The sequence below is a fragment of the Mytilus californianus genome, unplaced genomic scaffold, assembly GCF_021869535.1.
Source record: "Mytilus californianus isolate M0D057914Y unplaced genomic scaffold, xbMytCali1.0.p SCAF_4, whole genome shotgun sequence".
In the NCBI taxonomy this organism is placed as follows: domain Eukaryota; kingdom Metazoa; phylum Mollusca; class Bivalvia; order Mytilida; family Mytilidae; genus Mytilus; species Mytilus californianus.
In genome coordinates, this window is record NW_026262690.1 from 57,601,034 (window position 1) to 57,617,604 (window position 16,571).

At 32.3% G+C, this 16,571-nt stretch overlaps 1 protein-coding gene across 2 annotated transcripts; it reads left to right on the forward strand.

Annotated features, from left to right (window-relative positions):
- Positions 1–76: 76 nt before the first annotated feature.
- On the forward strand, positions 77–11,939 carry LOC127698492 (uncharacterized). Of its 2 annotated transcripts, XM_052201996.1 has the most exons (5): positions 77–230; positions 5,315–5,754; positions 6,092–6,207; positions 8,737–8,754; positions 10,027–11,939. In XM_052201996.1, the coding sequence occupies exons 1-5, from the start codon at positions 175–177 to the stop codon at positions 10,384–10,386; spliced, it is 990 nt and encodes a 329-aa protein (XP_052057956.1). In that variant the 5' UTR covers positions 77–174; the 3' UTR covers positions 10,387–11,939. The 2 variants fall into 2 exon arrangements, with proteins under 2 accessions (XP_052057956.1, XP_052057957.1); XM_052201997.1 differs by lacking the exon at positions 8,737–8,754.
- Positions 11,940–16,571: the final 4,632 nt, after the last annotated feature.

The window sequence follows — 16,571 nt, forward strand, 5'->3', positions numbered from 1 at the left end:
TTATTTATCCTTTCTCACAATAATGAAGTACGAAACAAAAACTGCGTATCAGTTTAAAGATAAGTATAAAGGTACTCCGAACGATATCGCTGTGGAAACGTTTGTCAACAAATATGGCGGCTAATTAAATGGTTTCCCTTTAGAAAATATCGGATTCCCGTAATTTCAATAACAATGACGCTATACATGCCACCGTTAGCCCGTAAAAAGCGAGTACCAGAACGATACAAGTAAGATATAGTAAAATCTTAATTTATCATGTCATAAAAGCAGTGTGTTTATTTTAGATTCGTTTAATTTTCATTAAGAATGTTTTAGCTGTTTGTTTTGTTTTGATGCCTCCAATTATTTTGTGTATTTGGCTCCTTCATATTTTGGTCATGATAAATGTCATCCATTAACAAGTATAGTTCGTTTTGCTGTGGATTAATTTAATTTCTGCATAGCCCTAAAACAAAATACAAAATGTGTCAGCTTAGAACAAACACCAATCTATCTTATAAAAAAGTATCATTGGTAGTTTTATTACATCTCAATTTTTTATACTTAATCTTGGATTCATAGATGATTAGTATATAAGTCTTTCAATCTAGATGCTTTTAAATAAAAAAAATAATATTAATTAATATGAAGCAGGTGCTCCCGACAGTTTTTTTTTGTATAGTGGATTTTGCATGTTCATTGTTCATCATAACACTTTTTTTTCGTCAACCAGATATACAAATTTGCAGGAAATCGTGTGCTCCTTTAAATTGTTTTGTGGAAATTTTTGTGCAAAATTGAAAACCAAAAAGAATTTTTATGTTGATAAAGGTTTTTCATGGTAAAAAGACCCATACACCATGTACAAAGACCCCAAATTGACCCCTCTAGAATTTATGCTCCTGAATAACTAGAACTGTCAAATGATATGCAGTCCACTGGCTTATCATGATCATGCAAATTGGTTATACAAATTGATGTCGGGCATTAATCAGAACGTTATAATTTTTACAATAAGATTTGTTATTAAGCAATTGAGTATATTTGTCTGTCCTCATGACTCATTTACTTACAATTTTGCATATTATTATATGGAAAAAAAGAATTATAGCTCAATACAAACAAGAATGAAACCAGAGACAAACGGTGCGATTCTTTAGTGACAAGTATACCAACAGAGAGAAGGGTAGTATTACTGACATATCAGAACTACAAGCTTTTAAAGACAAGCTTCATTTAAGTAGTCTAGAATTTCTCTACAAGGTGTCCAGGAGATGGTACCAGCCCTGCAGCAAGAAACCAAGGAGAAACCCAATCCTAACATCGTAACTTAAAAATATAGTGACTTTAGGACATCAAATATAATTGGCAAATTTATTCTCAACAAGAGTAGATGCTTTGAAGTAATAGTGTGCAGAAATGAACAACAAGGCAGAGTCTTTATTTTAGAATGGAACAGATAATCTGGCAATGTCATGTGCGCTAAGACAGTGAAGATCTTCAAATATTCAGTTGCTTTTACACTTTTAGATCCAGATAATGTTTTACCCTCCATTTTTTACTGAAAATAAGGTTCATCATAACAAAGAACAAAAATGGGTATGTTTTCACATTAAAACTTACTCTGAGTACAGACTAACCTATGCAGTTTGAAAAGTTTTAAGGCCTGGTATCCACTAGATATAATAGTTAAGTGCATTTTACTTCCATGGTTTGATATAACATAGAGAGGACGACCAACGACTTTGTTTTAAATTTATTTATCACTCTATCACTGTGTTTGAAGTATGAAGGGGATTTTCAATGAAAGCTCCAGTCTGAGGGATGTGTACATAAAAAAACTCTGAGAGATGTGAACATAAAAAAGTTCAGTAGTAACCTGTCATATTGTTACATCGTTGAAAGGGAATTTTGTTGTGTTACAACATACCCAATATAAAACAAATAAACAATAAAAAAAAGGTAGAATGAACGGGATGTCATTCGTACCATGATCATTTCGCACCATATGAAAGACCTATAAGAATACCATTTCGTACCGCGGTCCACTTGCTAGGATGTCATATGTACCATATTGACAGCCTTACCTATTTAATGAGATTAAACTCGTTAATTGGATACACGTGCCATTGGAAAGACGTGCGTCTTCTTGTCAAAATATTGATTAATTGTAAGGTGTATGTACTAATTATACAAGTAGAATATATAAATTGAAACATATACATAGAATATGGAAACACTCTTTAAATTTATTTATCAGTGATTATTATTTAAGTTTAATTTTTGGTTTAAAACTTTTACAGAACAATCAAAGATACTTGTCAATGCAATTTGAATAACGAATCAAGGTTTAAATAATAAAAGGATTTTTATTCAGTGATTGCCATATATTTTTCAACAACTTCCATCAGACATTAAGCTATGAAATATCATTCACGTACAAATGAATTCACTTTGGTTACTGGTGTCAATTGATGCAAAACTGCACAAAAACATGTAAATATTCAAATTCCTATCAAGTTTCATCAAATTTAGGAGTTTGAGCCCGGTAGTGAAACAGGGGAAACTGTCCATGGTGTTAATTTTTTTAATTTTTCAAATAAGGTGCAAGTTCTTATACAAGCATGAAATTTATGGCGATAACTTCAATTAGGTAGGTAACAATCGAGGAAAAGAGGACCGAATAGTAACAGATATTTTATAATTGGCATCAGATTCGTGACGGTGTCTGTAAAATTTTCGAAGGGATAATTTCAACTTCAACACTTGGAACTCTTTGTTAAATATCTTCATAGTAAGCAGCAACCCTGTATCAAGGAAGTCATGATAGGAAATGCATGCACTGGAATATCGTATGATTATCAAAAGGCCTTAGATATATGTAATATAATCCATATGCAGGCTGCTGGAATGTTGCTACATAGAAATGAAAGTTCAAAATTGGGAAGCTAAAATTCTCCCTTTTGTTGTAAAGGTTTATTCTCAACTGACCCTTATTGTCAATTTCTAGATGCAAGTCAAGATATGAGGAAGACTTGACAGTTCGATGGGATAGATGCGTTCACCATAGTCACCACAACTTTGAATTATTTAGTGAGAGGAACGTGAAGCGGAACGTGAAGTTAAAGGATAATAAGTTAGCCTCTTTTCATTCTTCCTAAGAAGCTCCTGTATGAAATCAGTCTCATATGAATAAAAGAACAAGTCGGCAAGAAGAGGAGCATAGTTGGTTCCCATGGGAATGCCGATTGTTTGTTGAAAAACACGTCCTCCAAACGTAACAAATATGTTGTTAATAAAAAAATCGAGCATCTTGATAATGTTAGTTACAGAGAATTTTTTTTCTTTTTCGTATCCGAGTGATTTTTTACAAAGTACGATTTGTTCCCCTATGAAACAAAGCTGGACCAATTCTTTCAATTGGTCTTTTAGTTTGGAATGGGGAATACTTGGGTAAAGGGTAGAAAAGTCAAATGTTTTAATACTACTGCAAGAGGAAATAGACTTAGACTGTATGTACTCTAACAGGTCTTTGGAATTAATATATACCTTGTTATCTTCCTCACTGCATTTCCTGACGAAAGTTGGTTAATTTACCATATATTTTAGAGCTGAAAAATTTAGTTTAATATCAACCTGTTCACAAATTAAACTTTATGAAACCGATAATAGGAAAACGAAAAATTTAATTGTAATGTAAATCATCTCAATATATTTAATACAATTATGAACCTCTAGTAATTGATCGGCAATACCAATCCAATATCTTTATTCTCATAACCATTGCAGATACATAGGTACAGAGAGAGTGCACACTATGTACAGGAATATGCATCTATTTACAAACATTTATATACAATACAGTGGGTTCAAAATAATATACATTTTAGCCAGGAGGACCCACATTTTTGTTTACACACTTTATGAACTTGCATAATTAGTTATCAAAGGTACTAGGATTATAATTTAATACGCCAGACGCGCGTTTCGTCTACATAAGACTCATCAGTGACGCTCAGATCAAAACAGTTATAAAGCCAAACAAGTACAAAGTTGAAGAGCATTGAGGACCCAAAATTCCAAAAAGTTGTGCCAAATACGGCTAAGGTAATCTATTCCTGGAATAAGAAAATCCTTAGTTTTTTATGAACTTGCATAATCTTTTTAGCTCTGACTTTTTGTTTAATTTGCTCGTCAATTTTCTAAACTTTAACTTTAACTTTTATACTTGAGCCAAATAGTATTTTTCGAGGTATAATTTTCTTCTGTCGTTAAAAATGGACATTCTAGCAGATAATGAAGTTCGTCTCCAGTGCTACATATATTACAGAGATTACATCTTCTATCATTTATCAACATTATTCCACCTCCACCTGTTTCTATTGGGAGTCTGTGGTTTGTGGTTCTATATTTACATAGAATAATACTTTCGTGCAGATCCAAGATCTCAAAATATTTTTCAAAATTTAATGCTAACTTAAAAATTCTGTAATTAACTGCTTTTGTAGACTCTTGTAATAGTGTATTCCAGTACTGTTTGCATTGGTCTTGTAATCGCAGTTGTGGTGATTTTTTTTAACCATATATCGTTACCAAAACCTTGAGTAATCCAAATATTTGAAAAACCACATTCATCATATTCTTTGGAAAATTGTACTGTTAGTACTCTCACGCGTACATTTTTGTCAGATTTTTTTTCAGCAAGGCATTAGACGAGTTCAATGATCAGTGCCGATCAACTATTTTTACTGGAGTTATGTCCATTGGAAAAAGAAATAACATGTTAGATTGTATTATAAGCGCTTTATTTCTCACACCGACATTATATAAAGGCTGGTCAGACACCTACTTCATGTTTTCCTATACTATGAATTATGAGTGGGGCCGGTATGCTTAAAACAACACAGTGGACATTTTCGTTGTAATTATTGCTCTCGGAATGATAATGTATGTGCATCGGCGGGGGACACTGGAAAGCGTCGCTTTTATTCCACATAATACGGAATGATAAACAAGCAGTTGGTCTATATGGTATGAATATTTCTATGTATTGTACGAAATGGTATTTATTCATGGTACGGAATTACTAATTTGTGGTACGAAATGATAATTTTGGGTTCGAAAGTGCAATGGTACAAGTGGTAGGATGTGTACTGATTGATACTTTAGTCTTGGAGAACTTGATTTATATATTAGCTGTTATTGGGTTTTAACCAGCTTTCAGTAACTGCGAGTACTATTATCGCCGTTTACAATAAAATTTACCATGAAAAAATAGTTTAATAAACTGTTTCCTTCTAGAAAGTCACTGATTTTATTTTTGTATTTATAGTCCAGATTCATTCAGAGTAATCAGTACAAATGCAGAAGACGCTCACCCAAAATTTCCCGGCGATAACAAATTCCCAGTTCCCGACCGGGAACAACTAAAACGAGGAGTAGCACTACCAGACATTTATAACAGATCAACACAAGTTCTACCAAAGGAAGTACCAGATTATCGAGTTCACAGACCCCATCCGAATAGCTGTGGATTCCTTAGACATAATGTTCGCGTATTAAACGAGCCAATTTGTAGTGTATACACAGGCGAAACACACGATGAGCAAAACTTATGGTGGCCTTCACGTACATCTGACGAACCATTACAGATACCTCCCAAAACAAAAGATACAATATATAGAGAAGGATATATGAGGGATTCTCCATTTTCGGCGAAAGGATTTACACGACATGAAGCTAATCCAAATAAAAATGCAGCTCATGGAGTTGGTACGTAACAATATTTTACCAAACTTTTACAATGTTTCGACAGCAAAATAAATTGTTGTGCAACCAAGGACTATTTTAAAAATCAAAGTTCAATTTTCATAAAATTGAACCAGGATATTTGAAAAAGTCTTAAAATAATATTCGAACAGAACCTAGTTTCGTACTTATAAAGAATCAAAGAGACAACAATATACATATATTTAATGAAAAAAGAGAGGCGAAAGATACCATAGAGACATAGTTTCAATGTTGATTATGCAGTTTTTCTTTTATTATGATAAAAACAACTCTATTTCTTATTTGAATCCTTCTATACAAATGTATTCTTACGTTTTAGTTCCAGTGAATTTTCTCGGGGCTACAGATGGCCAGAAAAGAATATTTCAGGAAAAGATATCATATGAACATCAGTATAATAGTCGAGCAGATCCTAATTATCCAATTAGAAATAAAGTAAGTTAAACATGTACACGCACACCGTATTACTTTATACCAAATGCTAGAGTGTTTGAAAGCATGATTTCTTTATTTATATTTTTAGTAGTTATAGAGATTGCCTTTAGAAAGCATACGGTAATACGGTATTATTAATATTGTTTTACTTTTATCGTTCTTGTTTACGTTTGTCTGTAATATCTTTATTATAGAGGTCAATAATTAATATGAAATGATTTTTATTAGGGACCCGCCGAATGGCGGGTCTCCCTATAGTGATCAGTCCGTCCGTCTGTCCGTCCGTAAAATATTGTGTCCGCTCTATATCTAGCGAACCGTTATGATTTCATACTTTATACTTGACATGTATATTAACCAACACCAGAGGGTGTGTCATAATGTTTGTGCAACTTCCTAGGTCAAAGGTCAAGGTCATAAACTTTGATTTCAGTTGACAACCCCATGTCCTATGGTAAAGCTTGTGTCCGCTCTATATCTTGATAACCTTTATGATTTCAAAGATTACACTTGACATGCATATTAACCAACACCAGAGGATGTGTCATAATGTATGTACAACTTCCTATGTCAAAGGTCAAGGTCAAAAACTTAGGTTTTCAGTTGACAACCCCATGTCCTATGGTAAAGATCGTGTCCGCTCTATATCTAGAGAACCGTTATGATTTCAAAGTTTATACTTGACATGTATATTAACCAACACCAGAGGGTGTGTCATAATGTATGTACAACTTCCTAGGTCAAAGGTCAAGTCAAAAACTTCGGTTTCAGATGACAACCTCATGTCCTATGGTAAAGATACAAATTTTTTACCACACGTTATTCACAGCGGAGCCCACAGAGATGGCTCCCATCTCAATGATGTTTAGTTGCTCCTCCTGGGTACTTTTCTTTTAATTCACTCATATGGATGGAAAAAGTGGGAGTGGTGTGTTCTGAGAAACACGGCTTAACACCTTCTAAATGTTTAAGTTAAATACATATTTCAAGTCTTATGTACTTTAGTTATTTTGTCCTTATAAGAATCCATTTTTGATGGTAGATCTTATTCTCAACCATTGTACAGACTCGGTGATTTAGAGAATTATTTATTGTTGAAAACTGTATTTTGATCTTAACAATTAGATACAAAAGTAGTTTTATATGTTGAACAATATCAGAACGGGTCTTGTACTAATTTGTACTGTGTTGCTATTTCAAAATTGACTCTCGAATCAATATTTGTATTGGGCAATTAGACATTTTGAATATTAAAGTTTATCTTCTTTTTTACCAGAAAAACTTAGCGAGTTACAATATTTTCGTCGGAAGTCAATGTGAATTGAAAGAACTGAAATGACTTGTAAAAACAATTACAAATGCATTAAACGTCAGACAGAATTTTCAATTAAGTTATGCAAAATTGGTTTTCTAAGTTTTTGTCTCGACTTGGCGGAGTCAAAAAGCGAGACATAGGTATGCTGTTTCTGGCGTCGGCGACGACGACGACGACGACGGCGGCGGCGTCAACAATGTTTTAGTTTATGATAAGGTCTAGTTCATGGTGAACCACTAGTGGTAGGTCAATGATATTTGGTATGCAGTTGTATTAGCATTGGCACATCTCATTACCATGGAGATTATTTGGCCCCGCCCCCTCAGTCAAGGTCTATTGACTTTGAAACTTTGCTCAGTTTACATGTATTAGTTTGTGATTAGGTCAGTTTATGGGGAACCACTAGTGGTAGGTCAATGATATTTGGTATGCAGTTGTATAAGCATTGGCATATCTCATTTCCATGGAGATTACTTGGCCCCGCCCCCTCATTCATGGTCTATTGACTTTGAAACTTTTGCTTAGTTTTCATGTATTAGTTTGAGTTTAGGTCAGTTTAAGGGGAACCGTAAGTGGTAGGTCAATGATAATTGGTATGCAGTTGTATAAGCATTAGCACATCTCATTTCCATGGAGAATATTTGGTCCCTACCACTCAGTCATGGTCTATTGACTTTGAAACTTTTGCTTAGTTTACATGTATTAGTTTGTGATTAGTTCAGTTTAAGATGAACCACTAATGTTAAGTCAATGATATTCGGTATACAAATGTATTGGCATTTGCAAGTTTCATTTCCATGGAGATTATACAACCCCACCCCTTAATAATGGTTCATTGACTTTGAAACTTTTACATGGTTTACAAGTTAATGTTTGAGTTTAGGTTTGTTTAAAGGGAACGACTTATGAAAAGTCAATGGTATTTGGTTTGCAGTTGTATTAGCATTGGCACATCTCATTTCCATGGAGATTGTTTAGCCCTGTACCTTCAGTCATGGTTCATTGACTTTGAATATTTGCATAACTTACATGTTAAAGTATTGCTATTTTAATTTTAACATTTGCATTATCAAAATAACAAATAGGCGAGACATATCTCTGTGTTAACAGTTTATTAAATGAGTGTTTATTTACATAAGTTTAAAAAATAGTTTGCATTAGAACTAAATCTTATTCTGTAATTGGAAAAATTGCTTTCAATTTTATTGACTCAGTTTCAGAAGTATCCGCTTGTAAGTAAAATAAAATCACGTACTCTCATCTAGACATCTTTGAAATGTAAAAGCTTCCATTAATCTAACAAAATTCGTTCATTCCTATTATTAAAGTCAGATCCGCCATAGTCCGATAGCATCTGAAGCCCGACGACACCAAATTATTGTCGCTAGGCGCCAGAATGTCGAACTTAACAAAGCTCATACTAATTCATTGCGGAATAAACAGACATCATGCTATAGGCGACACCGTTAACATGTATTTTGTATGCAGGTCATTGTATTTTATTGTTTTGCTAAACATTATCATATTTTCTTGAAGTACATGTACTTCTTCAGTAATTATAAGTGGGTTCTGAAATATTTTTATTTTATGGGAAGTGAAATTAAAACAAACTGAAATTTAGAGGAGGCCTTTTTTTTATTAAAATGATAGGGTGCAAATAAATTGTGTATTTTTTTTTTAGAACAAATGGTCACATATTTCTGTTGTCCAAAACTTTTGGTGAGACCCTAGTACTTGCTTTTACCAAAAATATTTTGCTTTAATCATTTCAACTAAACATGCTGATTTGTTAAATTAACCCTTTTCTCGTTCATCATGCCAGAGTAATAAATGATGCATACGTGTGGTATGTATGAATAAAATTCAACAATGTACAGCATGTTTTGGATGTCGTTTTTTGGAAAGTAAGTATTATCACAAAATACCAGAATCACATTGCTGTACTGAATGTTGTTTGTAAAACATAAGGAGATCGATCTATCTCGAACAATATTTTTTAATAGTGTTAATTCATTATAACTTCATATACAACTTAAATTAAAATGCTTTGATTGTATTAAGCTGTACAACACTTAAGTGTAATAAAACTATGTAAAACTATTTCTTATTTAAAAAAGAATTGTTGATAATTGTATTGCTTTAATCAAATACAACTGTAGAAAATAAATTGATAAATGAACCCGTAAATGTAGAAAAGGGATAAAAACTCTAATTCACACGATCGTATGCAGAGATATATTAATAGTCACAAAACTAAAGTCTTATAAAAAAAACCCTCATCTTGAGCGATGCTAACATTTTGAGTATCAAAATGCTATGAAAAAGATGCTGTTTTAGAAAATGTTCTTCAAATTTCTAGAAAATAGAGCTGGTCTCTTTTTATACGTTTTCAGAAAATTACAAAGCCGATTTGTGTATAACATTCTCATAAACCTTTTATTAGAATATATTTGTTTATTTTCATGTTACTTATTAGTAAAAAATAATGTCATTCTGTTTTGTAGCGTCATGGTAGTTTTGTTTGGGACCAAGCTTCAAAAGAACTGGCAGATAAATTCGTACAACAACAAAGTCATATAGAAAGCATTGACAAAGCTGAAGTTAAACACTTTAATGGTGCTACAGTAGATATCCATCCTGTATTACCCCCTCCTCAACCAACTTGTGAACCAACGTCGAAGTCACCACCCAAGTCACCACTTAAATCACCTCCGGCCTCTACCACTCAATCACCTAAGAGAATTACCCCTCCTGCAACCGAATTGGTGAGTTGTAGTGGGGATAGTGTCTCAAAAGAAGAAAAAAAGAATCCACAAATTAATAATGGGACAACTACTTCTGTGAATGAGTCTGGTGAAAAATAAGAATGTTTTAGAATTTTAACATTTAAAGAAAATGTTACTTTATTATCACTTGTTAAGTTTTGTTATTCTTTCTTAGTTTATTTGACTAGCCCAAGGCTTTTAGGAAACATGAATAGTATTTTGTTGTATTTATTCAGGGTAGAATTACATTTTAAATGGTATTAGCGAAGTATAAATATCTAAAAAAAAGATGTTAGGGTTATTCGTTTTGCTTAGATTTGCATAATATAAATTGCACAAATGCATTTATTGTTTTGAAAAAAAGGATTTTCTGAGGGGTTCTAAACAAATGAAGGAATAAATCTACTAGATTATAATATATGTTATAAGCTTTTCCCCTTATAATAGTTCAGATAAAGTGCATGAAGTTTCTGTACTACTTAAAACATGTTTTATTTTCAATGTTATACGTTAATTGACGTGGAGTTGTTCAGTTGATTTTTTTGTTCTTCACAGTTTTTTCCAGAATATATATTTTTAATGCAATATTTTACGAATGCTGTGATATTGACTTTCAAATGAATGAATCATAAAAAAAGTATTAACTTGTCATATTTTGTTAATCTGTATTTATTTTGATACCTTTATATATTTTCAAATGTTTTATGCAATTTTTAAAATCATTTAATACGTCTTTATATATACATTTAGCTCGATTTGGAGCACATTTTTAAGTATTAAAGGATCAATTGCAAAGCAAAGGAAGTTACATTTTACATTACATTAAATGTAAAAGCCCTAAGAAAAATGAACATAAAATGAGTAATAAAAACCTATACAAATGAAGAAGTATATGAATATAAAATCCTTTTCACTTTTATCTTATGTAGATATTTCAAAATGTAAATCATCCAAAGTTCAGAAATAACTTGAAATATTCTTTTTTATCCTTTTAAAATCCAAGCCAAAACATATGTTTTTCACATTATTGTCAAAAGTTTTTATATATTATAAACTTTATTTTATATGCATTTCCAAGAACTGAAGTATTATATGTTTTTCTTATTGTAATGTATTACTTACATGGATTGAACAATCTAACTGAAGACAATTTTCAAGGTATTAAGGACTTGATGAATTTAATTATTCCAGTCATTATCATGAAGATTGTTTGAATAAAAATCAGCCATGTTAAATTTACATAATTTAACAGATAAATTGGTTTGTATTTGAAAATAATAATGCGTTGAATCACACTTCTTCTATAACGATTCTTTTCATTTTTGTACTGAGTTTGACTGTTGTAATAACTGCCTTTCGGTGTCACAATCATTGTTTGTACCGTTTAATGTATGTCTTATTTGTTTCTTGGTTGAAATGTTTGTTAAATGTTTTGAATATTATGTTTAATTTGTAAGACTGTTAGATAATATCAACACTGCTGAGAAGAACAGTACAGTTAAGTTTGCATTTATATCATGTTATGTATACACTAGTGTTTCACTATGTACTGCTGTACTGTAAAATCGATTAGATTTTCATTATATTTGAATTTTTAAAAATGTACTTTTCTAGGGCTTTCAGCAATGATGAATAAAATACATTTTTCTTGATTGAAAGTTGATTAATTAACAAAGCGGGGATTATTTTAAGTATATACAGACGATTATAAATTGTATAGGTGAAATCAGTTATCCTATAGAATAGTGAATTAAAACGGGGAATATGTCAAAAAGACAACAACCTGACCAAGGGCAAAATACAGCCCAAGGCCACCAATGGGTAATAGGTCTTCAACGCAACGAAACTATCCCGCACCCGAAATCCGTCTTCATCTGGCCTCTAAACAATGATGTATATGAGTTCAGCGAAGTGGACGCCACTCTAAACTCCGAAACATACAATGATCCAAAATTAAAAAAAACTCACAAGAACAGGCAAAATATGCCCTCAATTTTAGAATTCATTCATACATTTTTGCATTATTCAAAATTTTCAGTCAAAATGTGTTCTACAAGGATCACCAGTCCATCACCTTTCATTTGATACGTAATTGCCAAAATGTGTTCTACATAGTTTGCTATTTGCGCCTATGCGTGGTTACTATTTTGTTTTAAATATGTACTACTTTCCAGTATGTTCGTTTTTACCAGGCCCGATTCGGTGGTGTTACATCTTACAAAGTCTATCCCAATTATTTTGCAAAGAATTCCGCGCAAAATGGTGCTAAGGGCCGTCAGGTGAGATTTTATTTGCTCCGTGTTGAAGCCCTCACTGTGACTGAGATAAAGAACAGCAATACAATCGCTGTTCCTTTGCTTTTTGTGTGTTTTTTGCTGTGCATGAGTCCGATGTTTAAATAGGTAACAGAAGAAACTAAGCAAAATTTGACAATGATAAACATAAATTAAAAAAGGACTACTAGCAGTTATTGACATGCCAGCTTCAGACTACAATTAAGTGATTGAAAGATTATATGTCTTCGTCATATATATGAAAACCAATCACAATTCCTCCCGTTAGGTGTTTAGTATCATGCCATCATATAGTATACGAAAAGAACACAACCCGTATTATGCCAACAACTGGTTTTAAAATAAAGTGTTTATTTCCGATGCAAAGACCTATAAGTGAATTAATATCAATTCAAAACATGCCTTCTTTTATGACTTGACAACAGCATCGTTACTATAACCCTTGTGAACAAGTCTGTTTAAAGGTTTGTTTATCGTTTGAGGTGAATGACGACATTTTTGTGCTTTGTATAGAATCTTACCGTAAAAGATGGGATGTGAAATACTTGAACGTATAAGATGTCTGCACGTTGATTTATATTACGAATGATTTTCTTGTAGGAATGATAAAATTGAGCAAAAGTTTTACTATTTCGTTTTCAGGGTTGCGTTCAATATCGTAGCGGCTACGTAGTGCTACGTAGATTTATGACTATTGAACGAGTAGCTAGCCTAGCTGCTATCAATGTCTATGTAGCAGCTAGGCTAGCTACACGTTCAATAGTCATAAATCTACGTAGCCCTACGATATTGAACGCAACCCTGCTATCATGGCCTCTTTAGATGGCAGTAGAGAAAATAGTTCATTTCTAAATCGAACTGGAAAGTATTAGTACCTATACACATGTTCAATGCATCAACCTTTGATGATCGGTCGTATTTTTCTTCTTCGCGTATTCTTAATTCAAGAGAGATACTTATATAAAAGAGTAAGATGATATCAAGTGTCTTTATTAACTCAGGTGCCCCGGAAAGGCAATTTATAAATAAAATGGAATTTGATGTACAGGCCAATGAGACAGTAAACGAACAAAACAGCACAAAAGGAAACATCTAGAGGTGGACATTCGTTCTTCAACACGCAGAGTTGTCTAAAGTAAAGAAGTATGTGTAGAAAAAGAAAACTATACGTGACAGTATAAGAAACAATTAAACTTTACGATATAGTGAAAAATAGATGAACTGCACATATATACCATCTCCATGCCACTGTACACCATGTTCTATGTTAGGGATACAACCCTTTATTATGTTGAGGTGGGATAAGATCACCTGACTAATGAAAACTATATATTATAAAAGCATACTTGAATGAGTGACAGTGTTAATAAATTGAACTGACTAGATATACACATTGTAAGCTTTTAATGTAAATGAAATAAGCGAACTTTTTAAGAACCAGACTATAGTGACGTTTTAATGCCTGGTAAATATATGATGGAAGATTGCAACGAAATTGTTGATGGTAATGATGGTGATATTAAAAAAAAATCAAATAACCGACTCAAACAAGAATCTGCCAGACATGACGCCGATAGGTAAACTGACTTTAATGCATGCTCTAAACCAATGACGTATACCGGTATACAAACCTACTATGATTGGTATTGTAGTTCTCTGTCAAAACATTCTAGATGTTATAGATTATATATCAAATTTAAAATTTAAAATTACAGAACACTGCTACTAAATAGACTTAATATAGATATAAAAATTAATTCGTTGCAATATATGATAGTAATCTGGAGGAATATTCTGTAAAATTCAAGTAAAAATACACGTTTGCCCAATTGTATACAGACAGTGTATACGTTAATGTTCTCAGTGAAAAAAGAGAAAAGGATAAAAAAATGTATAAGTTGTTTAATTGAAAGACAATTTTTTTGAATGTCACCCTCTCGTCCAGACCAATCAAAAATCGATAATTTAAAGGACAATGAATTGAATTTACATCAAGTAGTTAAAGACCATGCTAAAGTTCTACGTTTGGCTCAGATTTTATTATTTGACTGTCAAAATAAAAAAAATAAAACATCTGTTTTGTACGTGACGTCATAGAACATACTTTTCAATAAAATTCATATGTAAAAGACAATAATGATAGGACATTCAGTATAATAAATTAAATAACACATAGCTGAGAGGGTGATAGAGCAGATTGGTACCCCTCGAAAAAGCATTGTCAACCTTGGCTTCGCCGCGGTTGACAATGTTTTCTCGGGGTAATAATCTGCTCTATCACCCTCTCAGCTATGTGTTATTTATATAAAATACTTCATGAATATAAAACCATTGACGAAGCGTGGGGACTATTGTGTTATATTCTTAGAATTATTGAATCATCCATATTTTTTTTAGAGAGGTACCACCGGTTAATCAGATAACATCAATCAGAAATAGAATAGACAATACCAAATAATTAGCAAATGGAAAGCACAAAGACAATCCTTTAACCCTCTGTGAATTAAAAAAAAACATTCACTTTCGTTTCCAATATTTGTAGTTAAATTGTAACTGCTTATAAAAAAGCTCTCTGAAGCCTTCGTACAAAATTTTTCAAATCGGATATAGATGTAACCTTTTTCATACTCAGAGACCGTGTTCACATATATCTTAAATTCAGAAGACAAGACAACAGTCGTGAGCTTTGATAGGAAACTAGGTATGTATCGATTGTTTATGGACCAATCACGTGTTTCTTAAAATACATACTTTTGACATGTGATTTACATTTCCGCTTTATGGTATCTTGGTGCTCCTGTCATTTGTCACAAGTGTAATGGTGAATGTGATTAGGCCATATCATATATGTATTGTAATTTAAGTCTTTGACCAAGAAGAACACTGCAACTTGAGATAGCTTTTACCAAGTAAAACTTTGTCAGAGAGGTAATTGTAAACTTAAAAGTTGGGAGAAAGCGTAATTCCATGGCAAAGTCTGCTTTCAATATTGACCTTTTGAACAGTTGAGGTGTCAAATGCAAAATACATGAACTAAGTTATCTTTTACTAAAGATAAAATAAGTAAGAGGCAGGTGTTACCTGTGAAAGAGGACGGAGTCGATTTTAATTTCATTATACCTTTTGGTAATCAGATATATACAAATTTGCAGGAATTGATACAGCCTCCGTCAACAGCTTGGATGCGCAAGTGTAAACGTTAACGATTTTGGATTCACTAGTATTATATTGGTATTTACATTGAGTGTTCTTTTTATTGATTTTTTTTTACTGTTATGAGGACACTTTTCTAACAACAAAAAAATGACACGCCTTCACAACTTTTCATGTCTCTCCTCCCTGATAAGCATATTCCACCACCAATGACCGATCCAGATTAATCACAATATTTATCGATAGGAATTTCGATCAAACAAGAAATTTGGATTTTCAACATGGCTTTTAGTTATCTCTCCAGCTCTTTTATTTTTTCCTAGTGTTGTCACAGATTTATGAATTAAAACTTTAATAAATAATGACGATTATTAAACCTTAAATAATTAAGTTGCATGCATATTCATTTGCTTTCTATTTACATTGGTTTCTTTGAAAGTTAGTGATTTTTTTGCAGATTACAATTATTGTTGACCTTGTATTTATTATCAAACTCATTTATTCCACCATCTATACGCATAGTATTATTAGTTGAAATGACTGGATAGTCAATTAAACACTTTTGATATATTTTCTCTTTTCAGTCAGTGACAGGTAAAATATATATATATTGGTATTAGAAGAATGATAGACATAACAGATATGTTAGTTGGCCATTTAACCACGGAATTCTGAATACTATCATGCGATAAAATTACCAAGGAAAACGTATATCATTTACATATCCATTCAAAATATTACATGACATTTTAAATATTTATAGAAATCATAGCGAAAAGTGAGGGACGTTTGTCATTCAATAGAACCACTAATCATTTTCTAAATTTATAATTCATA

Excerpts from the sequence above, each read along its gene's own strand:
- LOC127698492 (XM_052201996.1), top strand. The coding sequence starts at position 175 with ATGACGCTATACATGCCACCGTTAGCCCGTAAAAAGCGAGTACCAGAA. Across the intron at positions 231-5,314 it reads CGAGTACCAGAACGATACAA|TCCAGATTCATTCAGAGTAA; the intron begins GTAAGATATAGT and ends TTGTATTTATAG. Across the intron at positions 5,755-6,091 it reads AAATGCAGCTCATGGAGTTG|TTCCAGTGAATTTTCTCGGG; the intron begins GTACGTAACAAT and ends CTTACGTTTTAG.